This window comes from Pavona decussata, unplaced genomic scaffold (genome assembly GCF_977016875.1).
Source record: "Pavona decussata unplaced genomic scaffold, jaPavDecu1.1 SCAFFOLD_29, whole genome shotgun sequence".
In the NCBI taxonomy this organism is placed as follows: domain Eukaryota; kingdom Metazoa; phylum Cnidaria; class Anthozoa; order Scleractinia; family Agariciidae; genus Pavona; species Pavona decussata.
Genome location: NW_028145452.1, coordinates 124,468 through 140,000, shown reverse-complemented (window position 1 = coordinate 140,000; position 15,533 = coordinate 124,468). Strand labels below are relative to the sequence as shown.

At 37.4% G+C, this 15,533-nt stretch overlaps 1 protein-coding gene across 1 annotated transcript; it reads right to left on the bottom strand.

Moving 5' to 3' along the window:
• Positions 1–3,261: 3,261 nt before the first annotated feature.
• Positions 3,262–4,240, bottom strand: LOC146484764 (melanocyte-stimulating hormone receptor-like). The gene has a single exon (XM_085104199.1). The coding sequence runs from the start codon at positions 4,238–4,240 to the stop codon at positions 3,317–3,319; it is 924 nt and encodes a 307-aa protein (XP_084960325.1). The 3' UTR covers positions 3,262–3,316.
• Between the last annotated feature and the right edge of the window lie 11,293 nt (positions 4,241–15,533).

Below are 15,533 nucleotides of genomic sequence, written 5' to 3'. Positions count from 1 at the left end.
GCCCGCTCTGTGAAGGAGAGAGTTGCCAGTAAAATGAAAGTTTAAATCCAACAGCAAAGATAAGGAAGAAGAAGAAGAAGAAGAAGAAGAAGAAGAAGAAGAAGAAGAAGAAGAAGAAGAAGAAGAAGAAGAAGAAGAAGAAGAAGAAGAAGAAGATGGAACAACTGCTTAACAAGAACAAAAGAAAGAACAAGAAGAGGCCGGAATATGAATATCAACAAGAAGAAATTAGAAGTGGAAGCAAATAAACAGGTGGTGCTTTATGGTACTGGTGATTCCATTCAGCATTAATAAGTGTTTATGTCATGATTAATTTCTTAGTTTTACGTAATATTTATTTTTTTGCTGTCGAACTAATACACTGGTTGGCTATCTGAGTGTTAAATTGCTTCAAAAAGTTAAAAGAGTGGATTACCTAAAACTTAACATTCGTTATGAATTTTAAATGTTTTATTTTATATATTTGTTTTTCTCATTATGGAGATGGTTGTTTATTAACTTTTTACAGGTTCTATTTTGTCTACCATCATGTTGTGAGGGCTATATATTAATAATTTAACTTCCAAGCTATTAAACCATATGTACTTCTTTTTAGCTCAATCGGTGATATTACAACTGAATTTTATTCTACATTATCTAATAGAACGGTGGTTGTATACTTGAGGCAAATTATAAAAAAATTAACAGTTTCCACATTTAACATGTACTATGATGAATTACCTTTGCAAACTACCTCATCTACGAAAGTGGACAGATTATTTAGTTTTCTTCAATCACAATCTTTTTACAAGTTATCTTTCTTACTTTCTTTATAACTGCTACTCGTAGTTCGCGAAGACGCCAACAGTACAGAAATGGATTTATCGACGAATTAGCAAATACCAAAGTTGTTGTAAATGACCACACAACCGGCAGTTGCTTCGTTTTTGAAAAGTTTATGTCACTGTAATAAATTCTACAAACGAACCAAGGAAAATAACAAAGCATCGCGCAAATGAAAAATATAAAAGTGTTAACAGCAGTGCGCCTTAACGGCACCACTCTCAAATGATGTTCAGTGTCTATTTGCATTGCCTGTTGTTGAACTTGAATTTGTAACTGATGCCGACGAACAACTCGATAAATACCAACGTACGAAAAGCTAGCAGCTATAGTGTAAAGGCTGAATAACACATTGGCAATGTAAAAATTGGTAGAGATAATCCAAAGCCATCTAACAATTTCTTCAAGGACGTGAAAGAGCCAAATGATAATGATTGAAATAACAACACCAGATGTAGTAACTACATTGTTATAAGTCATGTGATATTGAAGGGCCAAAAATCGATCCACGCTTATCACCGCCATTGTAGACAGAGAAATTCCACATAAAGCAGTCCCAATTGATCCCGATAAACTTAATAGGAAGTCAGCCAAGGAAAATTGTCTGGCGATATACAGTGGCTGTGCTATTATGCCAACAGCAACATCTGAGACAGCGAGACAAGACAACAAAATAATGGAAGGCGACCGAAGGGAAGAAGTAGTAAAGATGGCCGCTAATACAAGGCAGTTACTTACAATGGAAGTCAACATCAATGGAACGTTGAAAGCACAAGTAACAATGGCAGTCAGAAGCGAAGCATTAGTTGTGTTTTCATGTATTGATTCGTTCATCTTCTGAAACAAGTTTCCTTCCGGCCGTTAGGTTGAAATTAGTTGAACGCCGTCAAAATTCTGACACTTCCCGTTTCAAGTGGACAACTTCGGCCTGCCCCGTGTTCTTAGTCGACTTTCGGTGAAATGTTTAAGATTAAACACCAGTTCGATAACAAACTATTTGCCAGCTATGTAGTATAGTTTGTGCGCTCTAGTGCAGCAATATGTGTAGTTGCGAAGTAGATGCTATAAAAACCAGCGGAAGAAAGGTGAACAACTGAAAAGCACCTGGCATCTAAGGCAAACGTATTTAACTTAAGCAAGCATTTACATATGGAAATACAATGACTAGTTGAAAATTTTATTTGCGTCTCGAAATTATTTAATTATTGTACAACTAATAGACATTGGTAAATGTTATCACAAATGAAATGCAAAAGGTAAAAGGACCTGATTATAGTTAATGGCTTCCACTGATGAATGTATTGTTTCTGTTTTGGTATTGTGCGGTCTCCATTATAATCAGGTTTTTTAATTCTTTTAAGGATTGTGACATGTGCTTCAAGCCTTTGTAGTTACTCGAATAGTTTACGATAAATAGCCATTTTATTTATTACAGATTTCTCGTCGCCTTGTGTGCTAGTTACCATTTACCATTACCGTCTGGTCGATGAAACCGTCATTTATCGAAGGTGTGTAACACATCAGGCAAGATGAATCAAATCCTGCTCTATAATTGGCTACCCGAGCGGAAAAGGTGCAGCTATCTTACCCGCTTAAAACTGGATCGTGATTACCCGCTGCCCGTTCACTCGGCATCAAAGTGTCGCAAGTTTTAGCGATTTTTCATTTTTTATTTTTTTTATTTTTCATTTGAAATACGTTATAATAATTTATGCATTAATGCAAACTTTTCGGGTTTTTTTGTTTTAATGAATGTGCCGTTGAATCGGTGAGTTGTTTTGAAGGGTTGAATCCGAGTGCGCGCGCGTAACCCACCCACACGGACACAGTGGCAAAATGAGTGCGCATGCTCCGGAGATTTGTGATTTGAGCAAGGATCGATTACGAATGCTCCACTTCAATCACCAAATTCACGCCTGTTGCCACAATATTTTTTTGTTGAATAAGATGTGTGATGGAGGAGGTTCGAAGGAACCTTTCCTGAAAGCGGCAACGTTGTGTATTTTGATTTTGGCTTATCCCCGCAAAACGAAAACAAACAATGGTAATTTTAAAAATGTCGCCATTTCGCCACGTAAGATTGCTAACGCGTGACGAGTATGCGCACTTATTTTGCTGCTGTGTCACCCACATCATAACTAAGGCGTATGCGTCAGCGGAATGAATCAAAATGTCTATCAAATTTGCGCGCGCGGAACACCGGAAATGGAAATGCAGCGTAAAATCGCGAGAATCGGAAATTAAAGCTGCAGGAAACATTTGTTCTTATCTCGAAATTTTACACGGTGACATTTAGTATGCCACCCCAAATTTTTCTGTATTGACGACTTTACCGTGTTTAAACAGAGTTATCCAGTCCAAATCAATCCGAACGTTATTAAATTTCACCAAAGGATAAAAAACACGAAGTTATAAAAATTGTCATGCCATTATGTTTCTCTTCATGACTTTCTTTCCTGATTAACAACGTAAAAAAAAAAAAAAAAAGATTAAGTTACGTCCCGTGCGCTTCTCTACATAATATCATTTTTGCCGTTTTATCAACGGCCGTTCGTAGATCGCGCAAACGCCAGTAATACAAAAAAGGATTAATAGACGAATTCATGAACACCGCAGTGGTGGCAAAGTTCCACTCCTTTCTCCAGACTTTGTGTGACGAGTTTACTCCATGAAGACTCAGCAAAGTGTACATAGGAAAATAACAGGCGATCATGCACATGTAAAACACGAACGTATTCATTGCACTTTTCCTAAGTCGTTTTATGCGCATGTTATTTCCAACATCTAAATGTTCCACAGCTTGATGCTGTGCGCGAATCTGCAAATGATGCAGACGAACGATTTGATAAATTCTTATGTAGGCGAATGTGGAAATTACAAGACAAATGCCGATGATAACTGCTAACACAAAGTGATATGCAAGATCATTCCAGAAGTAAAATCCCGAGAGAAGAAAGTTCATCAACCAAATCATTGTTACCGTGTATTTAACTCGAGATTTTGTCACCAGAGTAACGTATCTCAAGTGGTAGTGAAGAGCCATGAATCGGTCCACATTTATGGCAGTGATGATTAATAGAGACACTCCACAAACACTGTAACCCACAGTATCCCAAACGGAAGATAGCAAAGGGTCTTTGGTAAGCTCTTTGGCAATGTAAAGTGGCTGAGCAATGAAACTAACCAGTAAGTCCGAAACAGCTAGACTGCAGAGCGTAATCATTGAAGGGGAGGAGATGATAGGAATCCTTAACACGGTTACCAGCACCAAAGCGTTGCCAAAGATTGATAACAGCATCAATGGAGCATTGAGGACACAGTTTACGACCACAATGGTTTCTGGACGAGATATAATTCCGGTATTGGCAAAATTATCAGTTTCTGATTCGTTGCGTCCAACGGAGGAGATGTTTTCCATACCAAAACTTTTTTTCTAGAGCATACTGAACTGAGGCCATGCAGGTTATGAATTTCTGTCTGGATGCTTGAAAACACGGCAGGTGCATATCAGTGAAGTTTTTAATACTGGTGTGATAGATTGCAATCAATGTTTGAATGATGCAGTTCCGTTTTGAGTGGTTTTCCGGCGTCCTGAAATTTCAGACAAGAACCTCTTGGCCTTTCTGCCATTTTTACAACTGAGATTAAAACGTAACAAAAAGAAGTCGCTTGTCTGTACCCTTATAAAGAAAGCATGTGCAAATATCCGTGAAGTTGAATGCTTTCTTTTGAGATCCGCACAAGGGAAAGAAATCGATTTATTATCATTCATTTTGCGTCCACCCTGTGAATATTTGCTCTGTGACATAAAATGACACTCATTTTTTTGCACTGTATAATAAATAGTTGTGTTATAAAGGAGGAATGTCACTGAAATTTAATTACAATAAAATAACGCTCAATGAAATCGCTCTTTCATTTTGAAACTTTAATTTCTCGAGATTACAGTCTACTTTAACTAATACCCTTCTGCATTGTATGACAAATTGCTCAGCAGCAGAAGTTAATAAAATAGTCGAACTTGAATATTTTGTTTCCGTTGGTAGATTAAAATGTCTTATTTTGTTTCTAGAACACTTTTATCCACTGTCATAGTGTTGATTATTAAAGGCCTTAAGCATTTCGTTCAAGTGAATATACCTTGCTGTTTAATCGATGAGCAAGGAATTAAACTCATCATTCTGATCAATTCATCTAGACAGTCAGTAGCTAGACCACCAGCGCTAAACCAGAACCTGTCGTGGCAACCCCACATAAAAGCCATTTCATCCAAAATTGCCAAATCAATTGAGATCATAATCAAATCACGACAGTTCTTTCTTCTTAACACTCTCCACATACTATGCAATTCTTTAATACTCGTTACCTCCACTACTGTTCTATTATTTGGGCTTCCACATATTCCTCTCACTTACGACCTCTTTTTCGTGTCCATAAGAAGGGTATAAGAATCATTACTCACTCTCCACCAGTTACACACACTCATCCACTCTTTCAGTAGGTTGGAGATACTTAACATCTTTAACATTTATAAACACCAAGTCTTTCGCTTCATTTTCCTCCTCATGCAGAAGCTCCTGCCCACTCCTCTATCATCTCTATTCGTTTTTAACTCTGATTGTCATCAATACTTCACTAAACAAAAAGGCAACTTTCATCTTTATTCTTTGGTTATGCGGATAAATATATCTTATTCGATGGTTTTACATGTAATACGCGCGGATATTTTGCGAGTTGCGGAGTATTTTTCCGAACCCCGAAAGGGCGAGGAAAAATACGAGCAATGAGCAAAATGTCGGCGAGTATTATATGTAAAACGATCGGCCACCTTAAACTCATCTAATCAATTCATCTAGACAGTCAGCAGCTGACTAGTAAATTAGGCCAGTCCATTTCCTTCCAGAGCTGAACTAATATATATATTTAGCCATGCCTTAAAGCGGAGCTCCACAATTCCTTTTTAATAGCATTTATATACATGCTACTCTGCTTATTGTATAAACGTATTAACGTTACAAATTCTTCATCCTGTCTTGAGTTATATATATCTTCAGCGGAAAATGTTTTGAACCATAAGCTGTTCTTGTTGATCATTGCTGAATTCTGATGACATTCGAGAGCATAAAACACTTCTGGACGAACAATTACGCTCTCTCTCAAATATTTCTCCTGTGGAAGCTATTAACGCATTTGTGAAAAGTTTGAAATGCGTCCAATAAAGAAAATTTGCTACCACGTAATGTTTCCACGAGTACAATTTGGCCGCTCGGATAAAAATAAAATTTTTGTTTTAAAATTTATTACTTTGTAAATATTCCTCGTACAGAAATCTTTATAGTCTCATAATAAACGTTACAAGAAAAGAAATAAAGGAAAAATAATGTTTGGTTATGGTTCGAAATATTTGAACGTTTACTTTAAAATAAGAGCGTACTGTTTACAGATATGCGCTGCGAATGAATTACACAAGTCGAGTACACAATGTTCAAAACAATTAATGACTCTAGGAATATTTCTCGTAAAGAAATAATTCTAGTCTCTGACTAAAATTTAAGAAAAGAATACAGGAAAAATAATGTTTGGTTGTGGCCCGAAATAATTCAGTGAGCGCTTAAAATAAGAGCGTGTTACAAAACTTATGCGCTGTGAATTGCGAACGTCAATTCAGGCACAAGTCCAGCACAAAACGTTCAAAACAATTCATAACTCTGTGAATATTTCTCTTACAGAAATAACTCTAGTCTCTAAGTAAACGTCAACAAACGGAGAATACAGGAAAAATAATGTTTGGTTGTGGCTCGAAATATTTCAGTGAGCGCTTTAATTTAAAATTAGAGCGTGTTTACAAAACTAATGCGCTGAGAATGGCGAATGAAGTAGAGAAGTCCAACACAAAATGTTCAAAACAATTCATAACTCAGTGAATATTTCTCTTACAGAAATAATTCTAGTCTCTTAGTAAACTTTAACAAACGGAGAATACAGGAAAAATAATGTTTGGTTGTGGTCCGAAATATTGCAGTGAGCGCTTAAAATTAGAGCGTGCATGTTTACAAAACTTATGCGCTGCGAATGGCGAATGAATTCGAGAGGTCCAACACAAAATGTTCAAAACAACACATAACTCTGTGAATATTTCTCCTAGAGAAATAATTCAAGTCTATAAGTAAACGTTAACAAAAGGAGAATACAGGAAAAATAATGTTTGGTTGTGGTCCGAAATATTTAAACGTTTACTGCGTGTTTACAAATGTGCCTTGTGAATGAATTACACAAGTCCAACACAAAACAAAACTCTGTGAATAGCTCTGTGAATGTTCAAAATTACGATTTAAGTATTTGTGTATAATTTAAAGTATGTTAAATATGGAGAATTACCGACAGTTGCCTGCAAAAATGCATTTAATTTCTATGCAACTTGCGAGTTCCTTACTCACCCAGCTCACCACATGTTTGTTTTCAACTGACATTTCGCCTGTTTGTTTGTTGCTCTCGGGTTTCAAATTTGCCTTTTAGTCGCCTGCTTTCTCGACATATGTAGTTTGACAACATATTCAACGAATACAAGAAATCAGAAGAAAATAGTGTTCTTCAAAATTCTCGTTTGTTTTCCTAAAAGAAGTAAGCCATCCCACTTCCCGCCGAAAAAACGCGGGTTGAGTGTGACATTTCACAATGGCTTACATAGAGGGGCGGAAGGACGTACGGACGGACGTACGTACGCCGGACGGACAGTGACGTTATAACCAAAATTTTTCGCATACATGGGTTTACCAAAATCTCTTTTCAATGGCGCGCGCGCGGAGCTCCGCTGTAAACCAGAATAATGTTATTTAGGGTGAAGAGCACTGAATTTAGTACACAAAATTGGTTCCGATTTGGTGAGTAAAATACAGAGGTATTTTGAGGGCTGATTAAATAGCTCTCCCCGATTAGGGATAAAATAGCCTAATCATACAATTATGTCCAGAAATGCACCTAATCTTGAATTTGGGTATTTCATATAAAACAGGCCTTTTTGTCGTTTTCATATGACTTCACATTTGACAGAATTATGTGTGTTAGAGTGAGAATTAAGGTTAGGGGACACCTTGTGATTTCTATCATACAGTTCATGAATATCATGATAATCATAAGGGCTGAAATGAGTTCCATCGGGCAGAAATGATCTCTGATAGCGCCATTTTGCCCTAAAGTGCGACCAACATGGCCCTAGAAGGGATTGAATAAACCACTAGACCACCAGGGCTAAACCATGCAGAACATGTCATGGCAACTCCACATGAAAGTAATTTAATCCAAAATTGCCAAATCAATTGGCATCATAATCAAATCACGACAGTTCTTTCTTCTTAACACTCTCCACATACTATGCAATTCTTTAATACTTTCTTACCTCCAATACTGTTCTATTATTTGGGCCTCCACATATTCCTCTCACTTACAACCTCTTTTTCGTCTCCAGCAGAAGGCCATAAGAATCATTACGCACTCAACCACGTACACACACTTATCCACCTGTACTCTTTGTATAGGTTGAAGATACTCAACATTTTTAACATTTATAAACACCAAGTCTCTTGATTCATTTTCCTCCACATGCAGGAGCCCCTGCATGTTCACTCCTCTATCATCTCTATTCGTTTTTAATTCTTATTGTCATCAGTACTTCAGTATACAAAAAGACAACTTTCATCTTTATTCTATGATGTGCGGTTTTGAACATTTTTTAATGTCTTTGTTTAGTTTGAAGAAGAAAAGTTCATATTTATATTAATTCATTGTCCTACTGGTGTCTTTTCAAAAGTTTATACAAGAATGCATGGGTTATTTCATCTCAATATTTTAATAATAATAATAATAATAATAATAAATTTAAATTTATACCGCGCAGTTTCTATAAAAATATTCAATTGCGCCTTACAATAAATATTAAATTAAAAATAAAATAGAAGTTCAAAATTACAATTCTAAAATTCCATAAACAAATAAAATAATTCATCAATAATGCAAATTAATTATAATAACTATAGTAACTAATTAAATGCCCTATTAAATAAAAAAGTTTTAAGTCTAATTTTAAAAATATCTAAACTGATAGGAACGGGTTGAAAAAATTCTCCGATTTGAAGGCAAGTTCAGTTACTAGTCAAATCGAAAATAGAGTACGTTTCACGAAGGTACTCTTAGCGAGGAAATTTACAAGATGGCAATAAACATGAATCGACCTTGTACACGGTGAAAAGACCACTAGTTACGCTTACGTGTATACGTGAGATGTATTCCCGCCTTCCACCATAGTTAGTAGAGGAGACTGGTTATGAAAGTCGGTAAAAATCAAAAGCAAAAACAACGGTGCTGCAATTTAGGTTGAAAGCTCCCTGACAGTGCACAAGCTTTTGTTTTTTGGTCGCACATTCAGACTGAATAAATTAAAGGTATGTTTCTATTGGTCAGTTTTTTCAACTTAATTGGAGTGCTATTAAGCGTTGTCACCTTTGTGCACCTTCAAGGGCAAAAAAGGCCAACAAAAAAACCTAAAACAAAGGAATAATGTGGGGCTTCATAACCCGCATTGCCCTTTATTAACTATGCTTCCACGTTCCATTGATGCTCCATCACTTGGAACTCCGTTTGGTGGAAGTCGTGGTCATTACAAATTCTTCCCTTCATTCGACATCATTTATTTTGCTTTTGTGGTCTCCCTGCATCAGTCTTCGCTGTTGGCTCGTCATGCGTAATGCAACAGGCATCATGGCGTTTGCATTTTTGTGAAGTTTCGTTTCCCTGGGGGAAAAATTGAGCCTGATAAACCAGGGTATCCTTGCTCTTGAACCAGAATTACCAGGCTTGAACCCTATGTGCAGAAAGCTCGGTAAGCCTGGAAGCTTAGGTCTTGCAATACCGGGGTACGTATAACCAGGCTGTACGACTTCTTGGTAATACCAGAGTAACCCTCTGCTGGTAACCCTGGTAAGTCCGATAAACCCATGGCCAGGTTTCGCAAATGATGATTGTGGATCTTTTTGGCTCTTCAACTGATCAGTTGATTTACAGCTATAGTTACTTCGTCCTGTGTGGTAATTTCAATGTTTTAACTTAATTTTGCTTTCATGTTCTCGTTGAATGCCCCTGAAATATATTTATGTAGGCTTTGTCTTGACATTCATATAAATCATGGCTGGGGAGTGCCATAGAATCGTTTGGCGGCATGGGTTATAGATTCACATTCAACAACAGGTTGTGCAATTAAAGTTGAAATGCCATAAACAGCTTAAAAATGTTGTGATTAAGGTGCACCGCTCTAAATACTTATATTCTTTACATCTGCACAAATCTTTGTTATTTTAGCCGTTTATCAGCTCTTTTATGTTGATATTTTTGTCAAAGTTCAAAATACGACTGGACGCTTTCTGGCACAGCTACATCCCTCCAATTTTTTTCTTAAAATCCTTTCCCCAGTTCCAAAAGTTTCCAATTCATGATTTTTTCAGAAGCGATGTTTTATGAAAATTATTTGACATCGGATTCCCATACAAACATTGTTATTTCAGACGTGTTTGCCTACTTGTCAAAATGGCGTCGAAAACCGTGATAAAGCCTATTCCTGCCTCACATTTGACTACCTGCGTACATTTTTCTTTTATTTTACCTTAAGATAATAAAAAATAAATAAAATGCTCATAGCTTTTATGTGCAGCCACCATTTATGACTTCTGCGCGGAACAACGTAAACAACGAAGCTGCAATTTCAGCAAGCGCTATTATTTTGATCGCTTCAAAGCATGATTTTGAAAGTACTTTTTGTTTCGAGTAGATTCCAAATGGACATTTGTCGACACATCAGAAAGGCTGTTGCATGGATAGTCGAATACAGTAGCAGATGTCTCAAGAGGCACAATTAATCTATTCATAAGACTTGCAGGAGTCGTTTCATGACACGATGAAATTAAAAGTAATTAAAAATATCTCGTATTTAGAAAAACATTTTATGTTTTACCAAAATGAACATGATTTAAAATGCTAATTTAAATATGGAAAGAACTGTTTATCACAATCAGTAACAGCAGATGCAATGCCAGGGTTGCCGCCCGCAAATATTCCTCGACTGAAAAGTTAAGATCTTGTCTGGGCTATGGAGAAGATTAACGGATTAAAGGATTAAAGGGACAGTATCACGCTATTTTTAGTAACACATTGAAAATCGAAAAGAGGCTATTTGGTTGATAGCAGCCAAGATATAATGACCAAAATTCCATTAAGAGACTATCAGAGTGTAAAGAAACTATCCACGGATATTTTTGCCGGCAGATGACCAAAATAAAAATGGATTCAAATTTGAAAACGTCGGGCCGACGTTTTCAATTTTCACTGTCGTAATGCACTAAAAATCGGTTGTACTATATTTTGGTTCAACCTTTCGTCTCAGTAGAATCTCTATTAATATTTCTTTAAATTAGCGATTTAGAAATTAACTAACACAGTGTTCAATGTTTAATTTCAGTGAATTTTTGCCCTAAATCATGATATCTCCCATGATACTGCCCCTTTAAAGTATTTCTGTTCTGGCAAGTTCTTTCATGAGCCCTTGAAAGCAGTAGAAGAATTAAGAAAGAGGCGAATGCTTAACAAGTATTTCGTTTGTTTGTCAACTGAGTTAGCCATGCACCGTACTGAGATATTCGAAAGTGGTGAGCACATAATCTATGTCAACACTGTTGATAAAACCTAAATATTTGTTTCCACGCTTCCAACGACGCAGCATTAAGGTTAGTTAAGAAACTAACCCTCAGTCATATCATTATCGCTAGCAGCAGTCTTCTGAGACTCAGTGTGAGAAAATTGATTTAGAGTTATGGAAATTTGGGGAGAATTGCTTTTAAAATTGCTTCATACATTTGGCCTTTTACGATCCGAAGTCGTATATTGCGGATCTAGCTTTTGTTAAGTTTGTATTGTAATTATTTAATTAAATGATAATGATCAGCTGGTGGTCCGATATCACACCCACCCATTGGCCGTGAATTGTGTGATTGTTTGGTTGGCTCGCAGGCAGTGACCATCACACGCCATTATTTTAATGTACATTTAATTAAGTGTGGCAATTACTGCCATAAAAAGTTTACAAAAACTTTTAAAAGCCTTAGGTTGTTTTGCAGACATTTTCCGGTGTTCCTTATTCAAATGGAAAAAGAGAAGCTTTATTAATTTCACTGTTACTGACTGGGCGTCATTGCGGAGATTCTTAAATAAGGACACGCAATGCCAGGCTCTTGTAGAAGGTTTCTTTCACCAGCTAATTCGAAGCGCCACAGTGTCCTCTCTCTCACCTTTTAATTCTTACGTAAGAATCTGTGTTATGACATAGCCTTACGAACTGGTGAAGTAGAATTGAGAAGAAACATTTTACAATCAACTCAAAAACTGATCTAGAGCTGTACTTAGTTACAGTTTTCAAAGCAATTGAACTGAGATGTCAACGAACTTGAACGAATCGACAGCATATGAGCTACAGAATGGTAAAACGACTATTGACGCGAGCACCCTTGTCATTGCTAACTGCGTCCTTAATGTTCCACTGATGTTGATATCCGTCGTTGGAAATACTTTGGTGCTAGTCACCGTCATCACAAATTCTTCTCTTCGCTCGTCTTCTACCATTTTGCTGTGTGGTCTCGCTGTGTCCGATCTGGCCGTTGGTTTGATAGTACAACCGTTTTACATCGCCAAAGAATTGAATTCAACTGAATTTCTCCAGTTTTTAACTACCACGATGGCATTCGCTTTCTGTGGCGTTTCATTCGCAACCATGGCATTGATAAGTGTGGATCGATTTATGGCCCTTCGGTATCATCTCAATTACAGCAATGTAGTTACCTCATCCCGTGTCGTATTTTCTTTGATATTTGTGTGGATCGTTCACCCCCTTCTGTTAAATAAGTTTTGGGTTCCACCGAAGTACATTTATGTGGGCTTTGTTTTGGTGTTCATTTATATCATGGCTACCACAGTTTCTTACATAGGAATCTACAGAATCGTCCGTCGTCATCAGTTCGTGATTCACGTCCAACAAAAAGCTGTGCAGAGTTCAAATGCCACAACTACGCTCAATTTGTTATCATTAAGACGTGCCGCTCTAAACACATTCGTATTTTACATCTGTACGATTCTCTGTTATTTTCCGTGGTGCATTTATCGGCTCTTTTATGGCGAAATTTTCATCACAAATAAAAAAACAGCCTGGATTTTTACGATAACTTTGGTGTTTGCGAATTCGTCGATAAACCCATTTTTGTACGGCTGGCGTCTACGTGAACTCAGACAGGGAGTTGTAAAGACAGTCAGAAAAATGTTTGGAAAAAAATCGGTAGGAAATCGTAGGGTACCGCGCTTTTTGTCACATTAATTCATCAGTTGCATTATCACAGAAAAACTGCGGGACTATATCAGTGCCAGGGAACAATAAATTTTTGTTGTGAAAACAAACAAACAAGAGAAGAGTCCGTCATCTTCCTATTTCAAACATTTCACTTGTTTTAAAGAAAAACAGAAACATTATGTTTTTTAACAAGTGATGCATTACATAACCATGCAAACTGACTTTCCTCAGTGTCGCAGTGCGTGCGTGGGATCAAGAAAATACATTTAAGCTCAGCTATAACTTGGCTGGAAGACAACTGAACATAAAACTTCGTTAATTTAGCAGGGTGAGCACTATTGAGAAACCAAGGGTTAAGAGGCATCAGTTAGAAGGTTAAACCATGGTAGATAATTAGTATCAGTGGCACCCAAGGTGGAAAATTTCAGCAAAAACAATTACCGGCCGTAAGTGATCTCAATATCTCCGCTGCAAGTGCTATTTCCAAAAGTAAAACGCAGTTTGATCTGGGCGGATTTCATCGTTCAGCTGCGCAGAGATTTGTTTAGTTAATTGGAGCCAACGAAATCTTATCTCCCGAATTGCCCGTTCCGGAGTTCAAATAAAGGCTGGGGGCGAGATTTTTTTTTTTTTTTACAATAATTTGATTGAATCAGAAATTGGATCACAACTCAAGAAAGATCGCATTAAAATTATTTACTTTACCGAGTATGAGTTTCTGTCGATAGATTGCAATCAGTTAGAAGGCGTTCAAAACTTGGGAAAATTAGAGACTCTGTATGGATTTCGGGACACCATCTCAGAATTAGAGACATTTGTATATAATTTGTCTTCCTTTGACAGGCCACAGCCTGGTTACTACGTGATGAAACAAAACCAAACTTAGTAAAACTTACTATTTTTCTATGTGATATTTCTGATGATGGGGTTCCGTTTCTTCATATGACGCAGTTTGAACAATGTGCAAACAAGGGCCCAGTCCCTTTATGAACTTCAAAAAGGGGCAATTACCTTTGGCTTTCCGAAAACTCTAGCCGCCTTATTTCACACTGAGCCAACAACAAATGCATATTATTTTCCAAAAGAAAACTGCCAGTTTTTCATTGCTGTCAATTAGGTCGGAATATCTGAGGCAACTAGGCCCTAAAACCTCTTCATGAAAAACTACCATTGGGTGACCCCTGAAAATTAGCGTTTCCTGCATGTAATGTCTTCAAACACAGCCTACGAACTTTCCAGAAAACAAGCAAATTAAGTTGACCGGTAAAATGATCTGTGGGTAATGTAAATATTAGCTGAGGGAACCCAGTGAGAGCTGATCCTTTGCCCTCAAGTGAACGCGTTACTGATCTGATGCAGCCAAAAATAGTGGCGTTTTATTTCAAACTAACTGACATAACAGAAAAACATATACAGCAGGCATGAAGATGGTGTTGGCCGCCATACTGACTCTTTCCATTCAACCAGCTTCAATGACCGTAAGCCTCGATGCGGTGTTTGCGCGGTTGCCAATCCAATATGGCGCCGAGAACTGTAAATAGGGCCAGTATTTCGACTGATCCAGCGGATAAGTCACGATCCAGTGGGTACGATGTATTGGTTAGAGTACATTTTATCCGCTGGATAGCGATCTATCTGCTTGATAGTCAGTTAACCGCGATGATTAGCCCATCCCGGCTAATGAACTTATCTACCATTCAAAAATACATAAATTAATTAAATAAATAAGTAAATAAATAAATAAATAAATAAATAAATAAATAAATAAATAAATAAATAAATACAATTAAATTATAATTACCATGAAAAGTGAAATACAAGACAATAACCAATTGTTAGCAGAAAGTTGTTGATTAGCCTGCGTAGCTGGCGGTTTTTCAGTGGGAAAACGAGTGGCGAAGCCGCGGGGAAATGGGACGAGGGCAACGTTGACGTGGCTGTCGCGGTTCTCTCCCCATTTCACCCGCAGCTGCACCACTTGTTTTGACCTGGCTTTCCCACCCACCAAAACCGCCAGCTACGCAGGCTAGTTGTTGATTAAGCCTTTCTCAGATTGTATCCAAGTTGATAATTAAATTCGTCCGTGACTCGTCTTGATGATCACTTTGCGGCAAATTATCTTCACCCCCATCTTTGGTGGAATTATATTCGTAGAAAACCGCAAGCTCCCTTCTCACGAGCGTGGGCGCAGACGCACGTCTAATAGATTGTATTTCTCATGATCAGTTGAATTGGACAACTAAAATAAACTCAGGGTTGAAATCTGATATGAAAACTCGGAAGGGACACTGAGATTGCCTGGGAAAATACTGAATTTATGACTTGAGATGCT

What these genes read in the sequence shown, in the direction of transcription:
- LOC146484764 (XM_085104199.1), bottom strand. Translation starts at nt 4,240, where the DNA reads ATGGAAAACATCTCCTCCGTTGGACGCAACGAATCAGAAACTGATAAT.